Source organism: Xenia sp. Carnegie-2017, unplaced genomic scaffold, assembly GCF_021976095.1.
Source record: "Xenia sp. Carnegie-2017 unplaced genomic scaffold, XeniaSp_v1 HiC_scaffold_19, whole genome shotgun sequence".
Taxonomy (NCBI): Eukaryota; Metazoa; Cnidaria; class Anthozoa; order Malacalcyonacea; family Xeniidae; genus Xenia; species Xenia sp. Carnegie-2017.
In genome coordinates, this window is record NW_025813481.1 from 7,138,132 (window position 1) to 7,153,132 (window position 15,001).

Below are 15,001 nucleotides of genomic sequence, written 5' to 3' on the forward strand. Positions count from 1 at the left end.
TTGTGCATACACAAAGTAGACAGTGAAGTACTTTCACTAAATAAGCAGTTATTTTATCAAATTGTAAAATACAATGGCGTCTTGTCAGCGAATAAAGCGAAGAGCTAGACACCGCAAATCGTGCTGTGTAATAGTTAGTAATAGTGTGTATAAGTCGGAAATGTACGCGTGTTAGCGCCTAATTCAGGCGATTGCTGTTAAAATAAAGAAGTGTACTAATCTTTGTCATTCGACACTCTCATGACATTTAATACATCATCTTGTTTTTTTACGAGGCAGAAAGAAGCACATGACAACCGGAAGTGTACAACAATCATTCGTAAGACCTCCCGGACGTGCAGTTCTTGCTGTGATAACTTTAGTAAACCGGCTAGAATGGACGAGCGGACAAAAGGCAGAACAATAACAAACTAGAACTTTATTTCCCTAGACGTATCCCTATTTTATAATCTAAGGTTGTGCAGAGAAACTGCAAGTGTGCTTTCTGTTTTGTTACAATTTCGTATGGGAGTAATATTTGCTGACGTCACAGGCGTGACATGCAATTTGAGTGGCAATAAGGGTAATAAGCAATAAAAAAGAAACAGTCATTTTAAAAGAACATATTGTTAATAGCCATTGTAACGTTCAAGTCTCGTCTCTGTTCCCACAAACACACATTGTTCAATGTCAAATTCCTTTCTATTTGTTCGCAGATGGCTGGACGACGTCTGTCCGCGTGAGTGTCTTCAAATTTTCTTCTCACACGAAGGTCGGCGAGCTGGTCGACTAAACAGACAAAACTTTTCTGGGTTTGAGAATCAGTTGATTCGCTTCCTTTTGAATTATTTATTTGCTCAATAATATCTTCGTCATTCTCTCTCAGCAGCCACGAAGATTCCTTATCCATCGTACGGAGTAGTTCGTTGTTTGAGTGCGGTAAATTTTCAGCATTGTCTGTTTTTTCGTAACAATCAACCTCTTGCAATAAATCTGTGAAAATATCATCTTGCTTGCGATGTTTTGAATTACTCAAACTGCTTCTTTTACGCAGATTTTGATGCATGTGTACCTGGTTGTAAGTTTCTTTTTCACTCTTCCGTTCTGAAACACTTCTTTTCTTTTCCTCGAAGAAGTCTGGAAAATTGTTCGATGATCGGCAATTTTTTTTATCTTTTGATTGAAGTGTTCCGTCCCTGCTCAAGTCGAAATATTGATTATTATCAAATTCAAAATGTGAACTACATATTTCAAGACGACTCAGCCAATAATCTCCTTCTCCTGGGGTTTTGTGGATGTCTTTAGAAACGTTGCTCGCGCGAAAGATACAAGAATCTTCAATTTTTGGATCTTTCGCACTGTTAGAATAGATGTCAAAAGAAGGCATTGTTGAACACTTCGGTCTATTTTTTCTTCTCCCACTTTTCGGATACACAAAAGGCTGTATGGGAACGGAGAAAGAGTGTTTATTGTCTGAAATTGTGCACTCACTTAAAGTTTTCTCCAAATTTCGTAACGAGGAGGCGTTTGATGTTTGCTCAACAAAAACATCGATAGCACTAGAATCTACAAGATCAAATTCTCTTTCTTCGTTTGAATACTTCTTTGCACGTTTTGATCGGCGGTTGTTGGTTAGCATATCGACGGCTATTTCGTCAAACAAAGTTCACTTGAGCTTTTCAACTAACCATATCTGCCAGACAATTTTATTAATTCGTCAAGGGTTGTCCTCATGTACAACTCGAATTCGTTGAAGATTATTTACATAGATCCACCTGCTATCCACTCTTCATCGGGTTGTAAATTCACTCGATGTAATAACTAAAGCTGTATCCACTCAGTTGTTCAAAGTAGCTTGTGTGTCATGAAAGGCTTCGTCCCTAGAATACAGGCGCAAGCTTTGCTTTCCTATTCAAAGAATTGAATGAACGCTCATGCATAAAATACAACACATCAAAAATTAAGATTGGGGAGTATTGGCTGGCTGATATTTTTATCATTTTAAATGATGCATTTAGGACAAAAATGTGTCGGTGAAGTGTATTTCATTGTGAAAAACAATGCAAAAATTACACAAAACTATTTCTAGTGATTCTCTCGAACTGTCACCGTATCAGTTGTCAGCCAATGGCAAGTTGCTCTGTTAAAATTATAAATGAAAAACAAAATTAAAGGAGGGAACACATTACTATGAAAATGGAACATCATCAGTAATTAATCAAATACAATTCAAGTTGCATAGCGTAATTCTCAAAAGCTTTTGTAGTATCAACATGTTATTTTCGGCACATGGTTATTTTGAAAAATTCTCAACTATAACGTTCCTTTAAGAACACCTGCTCTTCACATATCAAAATTAGGCAGGTGTATATTGGAGGAGGATGGGGGGGGAGCGCATTCGCTAACGTCCTATGTATAGTTGGGTTGAAGGTTCAGCTACCCTTTATGATTCTTCAGATTCTATAGTTTCAATTTTTCTTTCGTCGAAACTAATAAGACACGACAATCGTTATGGAAAGTTTTATACAATACAAACAATAGACTTTCTGGATTTGAAGTGTTTCGTACAGTCATTTAAGTTTTGTGTTTTAAAATGTGGCATGCTGCAAAGTTCGACTTTCTTTTTGATCAATAAACTATGACAAGACTAATTAACTCAGCCAAGCCGACCACAGGCTATGCCACTTTCACTTTTGTTTTTGTTTCTAATTGAAGAGAGCTGCAACTAGTCAATTAAGTATTCTATTATGACGTCAAAAATATTCGCAAATTATGCAAAGAATATCAGATGACCACGATGTTGTGTTGTAAACGGAAAAAAGTCAAAGTGCGCAATCTTCAACCTTATGAATTCCGACTGCATTTGTTGGACATGTTTCAAAAATCAATTGAAGAACACCGATTGTCTGATGCAAAAGAAAATTGAATGAGGTTAGTCATGTGTAGTGTTTTGAGTGGTTATGAGTAAGCAAACACCTATTTTTTCGTTTTTCATCCACAAGGAGTAAAGTATCGTTTTTTCATTCAAGGTTATACATATTCACAACACGGGCATCAGTTGAAACTTCTAAAATCACAAATAAAAGTCAGTCATTGTGTAATTTCAGCTCAAAAGGTTGCTGGAAGTCGAATTATCATCAAGTGAACATTTTGTTTTTGAATTTCCCCACCACATGAAAAGCGATCGTTACATACTAGAACTTAGCACACACAAAGTAATGCACAGGTGATGACGCATGTTCCATTCAATTGAATACATCCAAAATACAAATCACAACAATACATTTATACACTAGCATCATAACTGATATGATCTTTTTTTCAGCATGGAAGAAGCGTTGATGGCAAAGAAATTCGAAGACATTAATCGCGATTGCTCTTTGCTGCAACACAATTGGTCCATTCCACGGATAACGACATATTGTCTCGTATAAGTTATGAGAACATGGTCACGTTAAAAATGGCCAAAAACTCAAATCGATCGCACATTAAACTCTATAATTACAACCTCCTGTCGCAAGATAATGTAAGAAGCTGTTATAGGATGTTGAGATTTTGCCAAGATCTGAAAAGGATTGATTTGGAATACTGTAAACTCGATGATAGGGCGTTGGGAATTCTTCTAAAACCTTTGGCTAAGCTGTCGAATTTGCTCCATTTAGGTTTGTTCAATTTTATAAACAGGAAGCTCTCTGATATATAAAACCACTGCTGGAGGGAGGTTCTGATATACGTAGGCTACAACTGCTGGGGGGATTCTGATATACCTTGCTACAACTGCTAGGGGGGTTCTGATATACCTTTGCTACTACTGCTGGAAGGTTCTGATACACCTTTGCTACAACTGCTGGTAGTTTCTTATATACCTTTGCTACAGCTGCTGGGGGTTCTGATATACGTACGCCACCACTGCTGCGGGTGTTCTGATATGCCTTTGCTACAACTGCAGGGAGGGGGGGTTGATATACCTGTGCTACAACTGCTGGGAGGGTTCTATGATAAATTTTACTATTAACAAGATTGACGAATAATTTTAACAAGGGGAGGGGGAGAGGGCTATAGACCAACTCCAATACACACAACTCCCTGCTCACACTCTGTAATTTATCACAAGCAACAAGAATTGAAGTACGTCATTCTTTTAGGTCTTAAAGGTAACAATCTTACACATGCCTCAGTTTTGCGTTTACAAGAAATTTTAAAAGAGAACAGAAGTTTCCCGTTGCTAATGTGGATAAACATGGAGGTAAACAACGGAGTCAATACGTTTCCAAGAAAATTGGTTCAATTATTGGTATCTCGTTGGCCAACATACCTAAGAGATGATCGACCAATGATGAGCTACAAGTGTTCTCCATTGGACATAATTCAACACCGTACACCAAGACCGTTTTGTGAAAGGCAAATATTTAAACAAAACGATGCGTTGAAAACGACCGGAAAATACAACAATCGCGATGGTTTAAGAAAAAGTTTGCACTAATAAGTTAGTAGTTATCATTAATACGTTTATAGAAAACCAATGAGTTAGTGGTTACCATTAATAAGTTAAGTGAACACTAATTTGTAAGTAGTTATCATTAATAAGTTAATAGAACACTAATGAGTTAGTAGTTATCATTAATAAGTTCGTAGAACACTAATGAGTCGGTAATAAACACTAATTTGAATAAGTGGTAACTGGTAACTAGTAACAAATAAAAACTCCCGCCATTGATATTATTCTTGAGTCATGGTCGATCATGTTTTGTTACAAGCAGGCATAAATGTAATAAATAAGTAACTTGTTGCAACGGTTTTTTGCATTTAGTATGACTCGCAACATTTCTATTAGCATTTCCTAACTTATTACTGCATGTTCAACAATAAAATATAGTTAAAAAAAATAACCAAAAGTTTGATTTCTACTTGTGCACACTAACAAAGGTATTTTTCGGAACAATTATTTAAAGCAGTTTTCAATGTCATAACATATAAAAGCTAATTCTTAACTTATTAAGGCTAAATTATTTAGTTGTTGGTGTTTAACAGCAAGCTTAGTAATGCCAACTAGTAACAACAAATAAAATATTGATTGCAACTAGCTCACCAGAGTTGCAAGTTTAACTAATTATTCTAACCACTTAGTAATGCCAACTAGTAACAACAAATAAAATATTGATTGCAACTAGCTCACCAGAGTTGCAAGTTTAACTAATTATTCTAACCACTAAGTAATGCCACTAGTAACAACAAATAAAATATTGATTGCAACTAGCTCACCAGAGTTGCAAGTTTAACTAATTATTCTAACCACTTAGTAATGCCAACTAGTAACAACAAATAAAATATTGATTGCAACTAGCTCACCAGAGTTGCAAGTTTAACTAATTATTCTAACCACTTAGTAATGCCACTAGTAACAACAAATAAAATATTGATAGCAACTAGCTCACCAGAGTTGCAAGTTAAACTAATCCTCTTTACTACATTAAACTTACCTATGCAAATCATGTAATTTATCTAAATGCTTATGTTTGAATTTTTAGTACTTAGTTCCCAAGTCAATACGAAAAAATGACATCATTTCCAAACAGAAATATTTTATTCAATATACAATAAAAAGTTCAAACTATGAAGTGATAGAAAAAAACTCAAAAGTTCAATAATTGATAAATTTGATATCAATGTTGACTAACAAAATGAAATGTGGCAAAATGTCTTAATAATATACACCTTATACATGTATTCACTTCATGTAATACACATATTTTGCTACTTCCATCAGTATGTAAACCATTTCTGAGATACAAGATTGTAATATTGCTAGTATGGATAAGTAAAAATAGTACATTATAACACACATAGAAAGAAAATTCACAAACCATATGAAAGATGAGTGAGCAATTGGACATAAGGATTAAAGGAATGCAGTTGCTTGTGATGGTCCTGCTGGCTTAGGAGGACGATTTCGCATCCCATCAACCTCATGCACTTTTTCAATTCTATCTTTGATGTCGTTTATAAAAAGATGGGTAACCACAATGCCAATTATCTAATAATAATGAAAGGATGAGCAAGGCAGTTGGATAATTTTATATTCCCACATTGATCATACTTGCTTACCTCAGGTAAAAGGAAAGCGATTGCAACAGCTCCAACAAGCACAAGATTGTCCTTGAAATAATTCTCCAAAACATTCAAACAGCCCCGCGTATATATGAACTTCTTGGCAGTCAATCTCTACAAAATATACAGGATCAGTTGTCACTTTGTCTCCCCTTACATGATTTAGTAATAGATCATTACAAATTAGTCATTACATGTCGTTCAGGTGAACGCATTTGATATCCGCATTGGTAATTTCTCCTTTCCTACAAAATTGAAAAAGTTAAATGTTATTTCGAACATATAGATGAAAGCGAAGATGACAGGAAGCGCAATGGTTGTCAAACCTGTTCCTTGATGTGGCAACAGGAAAATGGCACGCTGCAATGTTGAATGGGTTTTGGATCTCTCACATAACAACGGTAATAACGATTCAAATTCCAGTCGTGATAGTTTAAACTGCCACAACATTCCAACTACAATAGCAATCAGAGTTTGTTAATTCAAACGTTTCAACAATCTTTCACATACAGAATTAAAAACAAAGATATATTTTGTAACAAAACATACTCTCTCTTGCACTAAATCAATAGCATTCTTCAGATCCAAATCATAGGGGTATTTTGTTATCATTTTCTTCACTTGGGTATCCAAGCTTTCTTTTACCTACAATATGCAGTGAAAAGTTGTGTTGTAACAAAGATATTAAGGTTTTGCATTTCTTATTCATACTGTCAAACTTTGCATGAAAAAAAATTACCTCGGGCCAAAAGGCCAAACCAAGTATTCCACCAATGAATTGCAAGATAACCACCACAACAATAATCACTTCATACTAAAATGAAAAAATACGTTTCATATTTTAGTAGTCTACGGGTGAATGGAGTGAGTCTCAATTTACCATGTCTTTATACTTAAATTTTGAAACTTTTTCATTCGAAGCAAACATTCTATAGACATATTTATTCATTCTTTCAAGATGACAGACTTGGTAAAAAAAGGACTTGATAATGCTTTCGAAAGACTGGTGAGCAAATCGAAATAATCGGAGCAAACAATTTCTGTATCTCTCAGAACGCATTTGCATTATTTTTTAGAGTCCTAAATGAATTTTTTTGTATATAAAATGCAGAAGTTTGCCTCCGATATATTCTTGTACATAAAAATTTTGACAAATAGTACAAAACCTCAAAACATTCCATGCCACAGCATTAATTACCAAAACAAAGAAGTTAATCAATTGCTTACAACTCGTAATAAAGTGACGTTTTCACGAAGTGCACCAACGGTTCCAGCAAACGATACAAAGAAAATGACAAAACCCACAGCAACAATCACCGCTCCAGGATCTGTCGCTGTACTTGTAAATTCTGTGTAGTCATTCTTTTGTGTCACAGCATAGAAGCCAACTCCCATCATAAGACCACCAATGGTCTACATTAAAAAGTAAACTTTTTACATGGTGCAAAAATTATTTTACTTTGGAATGGAACTCTATAAAGTATGAACCACGGGGAAGGGAGACTTGGGATAGATAAACCTCTCCTCCCCCCCATAATACAAAAATGCTCATTGGTGAAGGATCTTCTATCAAGCTCTTGATAATAAAGTGAGATGAGTCAAGTCAAGACTTTGCAATTTAAGAAAATCTGCGATTTTTGTAAACTATGATATCGTGTACTCCAAGCAAAGAAAAAATCCCATAAAGTCACAACAAACAGCATGTACTTTAAAAGCTTGATACACCATTGTATAAAAGTATTTGTTTGTATCTACCAAATGTAGGTTATGCCCAATGTTATTTAAGCTTTTAACAAAGTTTAAATATTTGTAAATGTAGATCATCCAGGATGGTATATTCCTGAGAAGGACTGTTTTTGTTGTTGTTGACCAACCTGGACGATCTACATTTACAAACATGTAACGATACTCCCAGGTTCAAACCATTTACTTTAAAGTTTAAATGGCATCAAAAACTTTCGTAATTGAAATTAGTTTCAACAACTTTTTCGAAACAAAACCCAACAATCATACCATTTTGTGAACTCAAAAAATGTTATTATTGAAACAATTTTCAAACAGGTTTATATAAGATGTGTTTTGTATTGATCAATTGATTCTGATATATGTATTGTTCTGATATGTATTCATTCTGATAGTAAAAGATTTTTGTGAATAAAACTGACTAAAATTTCTCGGTAATAGTGGTCAAAATTTATCTCAATAAAAATGTACGATTTTTCCAGCGCTAGTTGAAAATAAAAACAATGGATGGTACGAATATTTCAAGTTTAAAGAAGATTACGACACAAGATTTTAAAGTTAGGTAAATACGAAACTTCGAAGAATAAATTTCGACGAAAAAAAAGAAAATGGAATACAGTAATTTACGACAAAGTTAACCTTAACTCCTACCATCACTCACCCAAAATATCACAGTGAAGACAAACAGCGACCACTTTAAAATTTGACTCTTGTCAGCCATAGTTGACAACAGACAAAAAAGTTAACAATTTGAGATAATTTTCGAACCAAAAGATGTAACTAGCAACCAAATTCAAGACAAAAAAGCAACTATTTTTATTTCACAATCTTCATGAAGAAATCCCTCCGTTTCTGTACCAATTTTAAAGAAAGTGGCAAGTTTATGCGTTGGTGAAATTATCAACACAAAAATGTGCAACATTCCTCACCCGATTCGACAAACATAATAAGGCGTTTAATGCACGATTGTTTTTGGACAAAAATGTCTAGGATGAAAAATAGATGACGTAATTATTCACCTCACTAATCGATGTTTGGTATTGGTAAACTTACAACTGAAATCAAAGCATATTCAAAGCTGAAAAGTTTTCCACTTACATATAATGCTTACTTATTCTGCACAATTGAACACCATGATCTAGGAGACTAAGGGGTGATGCGGGGGTGGGGTGGGGATGAGATTGCCTCATTGCAGGCACCACTGTTCGCTGAAATATACCAGTTATGCAACTAATGTCATGTTGGCAGTTTTTCAAACCCTTTATTCAAGTTGACTAAGTTATAATTGACAATCCACAGCTGGTAATGATCAACAGACAAAAAATTGTTAAAGTTAGTTCATATACATTCCAAAAGAGTTTCTTATTTGCCTTCAAATTCAACATCAAGGGACAAACCAATTCTGTGTCCACCTTGGTCTAAATTCTTTGCATCAACAAGCCCAGATAGACCAACCTTCACAGCTGAGCTTAGCTTGTGTGAATACGACAAACCAATATGGCTGCTATTGTTCACTTTTACCTGAAAAAAAACAAATTTCCATCTATACTGAAAATGCATTGAAAATGTGGTGCAAACATCTTTAAAAAGAAGTACAATAATACATTTTATATAATTAAACTAAATTCTAAAATGCATCCTTAATCCAAAAAATGTAAATAGTCACATGAAGATGTACATTGCAAGAATGTTATATGCAGTGCGGTGTTTGAAATTAAATGTAGATATGATCTTCGCACTTTGCAGGACAATTTAAGCAATTGTCTCAAGAACCTGAAAAATTCAGGTGACTCAACGGGATGAGTTGAGTCATGAGTTGAATCCTGTTGAGTCACCTGAATTTTTCAGGTTCTTGAGACAATTGCTTAAATTGTCCTGCAAAGTGCGAAGATCATATCTACATTTAAGATGTACATTGTCAACCACAATGTACATTAACAAAATATAATATAAACACATACAAACATTCAACAATACCTTGACTGATGAGATTGGATCAATGATATACTTCATGCCAACCTGAAAGTTTACACTTTCACTACCTGATGACCAGTTCATTAGAGCTGCTGCTTCAAGTTTGTTATTGATCTAGGGATTTCAAAAGCTAAGTTAAAATTTGAAACTTCTTCTCGCAGCCGCCCCTATTCACGGTCAATTTAACAAAACATTGACTATTGAATTTAGAGCATAAAAGATTTGCAGTCAATGGTTTATCAAAACTGGCAAACAGTTAATCATTGTTGTTGTACTTTGGTCTGATACCAATTGAAATATTCAAGCAACAATTGGAAATTGTAAGTAGTGTCATATTTCATGCCTAATATCCAACAAAATTTCATAAATTACTCTTTTACACCCATTTTGAGCTCGAACTTGATCAAAATAAAATTCTCATTAATATTTATCAAAAGTTTAGTATCTTGATTATAAGCAAACTTCATCACAAACATATTTGCCTTGTGGCCTACTACAAAACTATCAAATTATTAAACAACCTTGTGATGAACTGATCCCACAAACTTTGAAGCATCGGCTCTATAAACACAAATATGACATTCATTTAGTCATAAAATCCCAAAGTTGAACATCTGCAAATAGCAGACTTCGATCTTTTAAATCAATATAAAATTAAATCATACACAGATGAATGCAGAATAAAGTCTGAAGATCTGTAGCCAATAGCAATGTTGTTGCTGGTGAGATTTGACTTGGCTGTATCAAATGTGCCATTAACACCACATACCCATCCACTGTAACTGTAAAGCAACATGGAATGTTATAATGAAGTGAATGGAATTAAGAACATGATGCAATTACAGAAAGTGGTATTGTATTTAACCATGTTTGTCTGCACAATCTTACCCAAAAACAGATGATGCTGTGACTAAGGGTCCGGCAAAATCAAAATCAATCTCTGCAGTAGGGTGTACGTAATCCCTCTTGTAGTCTGCCTTGATCTTGGCTGCTTTCTTACTACAAGAACATAAAGAGGTTAGTGGTATGTTTCACAACATATAGCCAAAACACTATTCATCTGTTCAATACATAGATAATTTTTGTGAACAAAAAACATCCTAATTTCTTACCCACTTCCTGGAGAAAATGTGGTGTCAAATGACAGTTTCAATCCCTTAACAAGCTAAACAACAAAAACAGTTACATTTCATCAGTCAAATTCCCACATGGTAAAGAAAAAGAACAAAATATTTATCAACAGCGATGTCATTATATGAGCTACCTGGTCCTCAACTGTGATATTAGTGCTAAGCACATTGTCAGTTGTCCATTTTTCAGAGAGGGTCAAACCTTAAAGGGAATTTGGTCCAGCAATAAGGTATATGTAAAAAATATCAAACTTGAAAAGGAAAAAAAGGTTACCATGTTTAGGATTTTTGTATTTTGTTTCTAAATTTCCACTAACTTTACCACTCTCATTGCTAGAAGAAAGAGCAGCAGAAAAATCCTAAAAAATAGACAAAAATTTAAGATTGACTCAAATTCTACAAAAGCTTTGATGCTTTGTTGATTATTTGCTTCTTCAAAAAAAAAGGTGAAGAGCTTTGATAAAGTCAGATGATCTCTTAAGAAACAAAACTATCCACAATATGTAGATCTCTTCTTGGACACAAAGATCCTTTTCATAGCAAATTCAATACGTGAATATTTTAGTATTGCTAACCTAAATGCTGTAAATATTAGAAAGCAGATCAACATTTAATGAATGGATACAGCTACAATACTTCTGCTATGTATTGACAGGCTCTTCACCAATTTTTCATACTCATTTCTTGTACATGACACAAGCTTTTCAAAGTTTGTCAAACTTTTCATTGCAATAAAATCGAAAAATTAAAATCTTGAGGCCTAAGTTAATTACCCACAAGTCTCCCTTCCCCCCAAAGTCATGAGATCTATGCTGAGAACATTACTCACTACGCCTTTCTTTGAATATGATTTGGCATCAAGTTTAAAGAATCCATAACTATATTCTTTTCCAAGGACATCCCTTGCTTCTTTTCCCAGATCATCAAACTTAGGAGGAACTGTAACATTAAATATTGGTAGAAAAAATCTTATCTTTACTTAATCTGAGGTAAAAATTTATGTTTACAAATGGGGGAGATGTTTTGCATATCAATATTTGTGTTTATTCACCAGAAAAAAACATATATATGAACTTTTCTGAAGATTTTTACTGTATTGGCACTTTTGCCATAGAATTAGCATTACAGTACTGAAATCAGGGCAGTCTTTGCCACAAAAGATCCTCCCATGATTGCAAGTTATAATTCGGGAACACTGAAGAATTTCAAATATGAAGAACAAAAGCAACTGAAATAAAAGATTTTCGATTGTTTTATTCAACATTTGCTGAATAGCAGTACAAGAACGCGAAGATCGCAAAACACAAACCGGCAAATGCAGTGAAATTATATAAATGAACAAAAATTCACGAAATTGGTTTCTATTGCAAGATCAACAAGCAAAAATGCTTATCGAGGGCCACTCAGTAAAATACCCATTGAAAATTACATAGATGGGTGTTAAAAATAATTTATGCCAGCACGAAAACGCCGATGGATGATAATGGTCTTAACATAAAACGAAAATTCACGGAAGGCGTTGTTGAAATACTATACACGAAAAATATTTCGACAACATGAATTAGAGGTAAAGACGAGTGAAATATAAAATCTACTCTTGCGTAACAAAAGTTGCATTTAGAATTACAACTCAAAAATGCTGACACGAATTGCACATTACTGGTCAAATAACTCATCAAACCGAGCAAATAATCGCACATGATTTGTACAAAAACAATAATAAGCTTTTCAAAAGTAAAAAAAACTCGTTAATCTAATAAACAAAGCCCACAATAAAGTTCTAAATACGATTTAAAGACTTACTATTGCACGCCATATTTCCTGATGCTGTCGCTGGAACCACAAAGATCAACTATGCGTGGTTATCACGCGCGTTTTACCACGCGTGTTTCCATCGTGAAAATCTCATTTTCACTAACTGCATCAAGCTCATTGAGCTCTAAAAGACCTGGAGGGGCAAAGGGGCCTGGGCCTCGTGGTCAAAAACATGGCGGTAATGGCGGATTTTGGTTGTCAAAACTTCCACTTTGAGAAAAATTTTTAACATTCGCTCCCTCCCGAAACGGATCTCTATTACTGCTCATAGTAATGACAACCAGCGAAAACAACCACGATGCCGTAAGCATAAAATATTGAAAATAATGCTTAAGATTTTTGTGAAATAAACACACACATTTAAATGAGGTAAATCTACTGTAAAATAACGTATATTTTGTCAAGTAATGCTTTAGCTATATTAGAAATAAATATCAAACGGCAATCTTTACACTGTTAACGTGTTGTTAAGCTTTAATGCATAATCCCATGCGCATTACTTGTGTTTTTGACTGTTTGTGAACAGCTTGGTGCAACTGTCTTTCTTGAATAGATGGGTAAATCTTAGTTGAAATGTCGAAAAAGGAGTTAGAAAAAGTTAGCTTACCCCTACGACTTAAGTCGACTGGAAATATATTATAAGTAGGTATGTAATTGTTTTGAGTTTTTTTTGGTAGGATTGATTCTGGGTGTCTTATAAAGTATTATGATATTCTGATAAATCTACTGAGAACTTATGAGGAAAATATCTTGAACTAGGAGAGCAAAAGAACGAAATTCAGAAATTCTATAATCATGTTGCTGATTCTGTTTTAAGCCAAGATATTAGAAACTGGATTGTTATTGACAACCATGGATCTACTACTGAACAGAACTACATAAATTTCCCATTAAAAATACTATTTCTTAAATCGAAGTGCATTGGTTTCTCTGACATAACACTTTTCTTATTACTGCATGAAGGCAAACCTGTTTAAATAATTATAATGTAGGTGAAGATATTTAGCATGTTGTATAATTGTTATTATACAGACATTATTTATAATATTATGGCCTTGTGTAATGTATGTCAAGAACTTATTAATTCTCAAAAATGCTAACCTTCTTGCACTACTTTTCTTTTGTGTCCTTACAAATTACAGTTACCTATACTAATTTTTTCTAGGTTCAAACAACTTGACAAATTTTTGAATTTTACATTATGCCTTTGAATTTTTCTTTTTGTCTTTTGGTAAAAATATCAGTGAATGACTTAAAAATCAAGTTTATCTAAAATAGTATTTTGTACAAAGTAACTATACATAATTGGAAAAGTCTCATGTTGAAGACAGATGTGGCTTCTTTTACTAGATTGCTACTCTTATTCTTTTAAATGATATCGTAATTCTTCAAAAGACATAAAAAGTTCTTTGCCATCAATTTTGCTTCTTCCACATTCAACTTCATTGCAACCAATGCATCTTATGTGAATTTTAATCACCTGGAATTGAAAATGTATGGATTTTGTCAGATGATGCAGTACTGTATTTAATGTTTCATGCATGTCATGATAAGCTTTTCTTGAGCAAATATTTCAAGGTAGGAGCAAAATTTGGCACATTATTGAACAAAGTAGTTTTTATCTTGATTTTGATGTACTAACCTGTTTAGTACACTGTGTAACAAACAATTCATTTACAGAAACACCATATGGCATTTATAAAACTTTTAGCATAAAGCAAACCTTTACACACCATCATCATGCTTGTCCAAATCTGTCAAATTGTCCAGGCTAGCTGTTTAATACAGGTAATTTTATTGTACGACATGTACCAAAGAGCTCATTAATTAATCCTGCACTGCATTTGATTTCAATACAGCTCTGTCCTTAATATTTGCTTCATATTTTCAGAAAAATATCATGAAAAAATCCTCCATTTCAACTCAGTTGAAACAAGGAGTTTTAAGATATGCATATCTCGATAAGAACTGGTTTCAATGCCTCGTCTAGCAATCGATTAAGTAAAGAACAAATAAGACTGGATAAACATAACTTAAATTATAACTTAGGAGTAAAACATTCACAAAATATAAGCCATCACACTTCAAGTATTGACTTAAAACAAAACACTGAACACTTTAAATAGTAAACAATCTTACGTTGCTTACCGGTGTCATGAAATGTTTCCTTTCTGGCATTACTTCAGCATCCGTATACCAAACAAGTTTGCAGCATGTTTTAAAGATAAAATTTCTAAAAGTTTTGTGCTTGG

The 15,001-nt window shown here is 33.9% G+C and overlaps 2 protein-coding genes across 2 annotated transcripts; both read right to left on the reverse strand.

Moving 5' to 3' along the window:
* Window positions 1-5,544: 5,544 nt before the first annotated feature.
* Window positions 5,545-8,759, reverse strand: LOC124439017 (tetraspanin-15-like). Its single transcript, XM_046989211.1, has 8 exons — window positions 8,492-8,759; window positions 7,315-7,500; window positions 6,827-6,901; window positions 6,637-6,732; window positions 6,414-6,542; window positions 6,282-6,332; window positions 6,085-6,201; window positions 5,545-6,013 (listed from the first exon to the last, which is right to left on the reverse strand). Exons 1-8 carry the CDS (start codon window positions 8,549-8,551, stop codon window positions 5,879-5,881), a joined length of 849 nt encoding a protein of 282 aa, XP_046845167.1. The 5' UTR covers window positions 8,552-8,759; the 3' UTR covers window positions 5,545-5,878.
* A 307-nt stretch (window positions 8,760-9,066) lies between these two features.
* Window positions 9,067-12,837, reverse strand: LOC124438969 (voltage-dependent anion-selective channel protein 2-like). The gene is made up of 10 exons (XM_046989164.1): window positions 12,738-12,837; window positions 11,764-11,873; window positions 11,209-11,293; window positions 11,069-11,136; window positions 10,917-10,969; window positions 10,693-10,803; window positions 10,470-10,586; window positions 10,326-10,365; window positions 9,808-9,918; window positions 9,067-9,351 (listed from the first exon to the last, which is right to left on the reverse strand). Exons 1-10 carry the CDS (start codon window positions 12,748-12,750, stop codon window positions 9,193-9,195), a joined length of 867 nt encoding a protein of 288 aa, XP_046845120.1. The 5' UTR covers window positions 12,751-12,837; the 3' UTR covers window positions 9,067-9,192.
* Between the last annotated feature and the right edge of the window lie 2,164 nt (window positions 12,838-15,001).

What these genes read in the sequence shown, in the direction of transcription:
- LOC124439017 (XM_046989211.1), bottom strand. Translation starts at nt 8,551, where the DNA reads ATGGCTGACAAGAGTCAAATTTTAAAGTGGTCGCTGTTTGTCTTCACT. An exon ending in TTGATTTAGTGCAAGAGAGA is followed by an intron (nt 6,543 to 6,636) that starts GTATGTTTTGTT and finishes TTGCTATTGTAG; the next exon opens with TTGGAATGTTGTGGCAGTTT. An exon ending in GTTGCCACATCAAGGAACAG is followed by an intron (nt 6,333 to 6,413) that starts GTTTGACAACCA and finishes TCAATTTTGTAG; the next exon opens with GAAAGGAGAAATTACCAATG.
- LOC124438969 (XM_046989164.1), bottom strand. An exon ending in ATACAAAAATCCTAAACATG is followed by an intron (nt 11,137 to 11,208) that starts GTAACCTTTTTT and finishes ATTCCCTTTAAG; the next exon opens with GTTTGACCCTCTCTGAAAAA. An exon ending in ATATCACAGTTGAGGACCAG is followed by an intron (nt 10,970 to 11,068) that starts GTAGCTCATATA and finishes TTTGTTGTTTAG; the next exon opens with CTTGTTAAGGGATTGAAACT.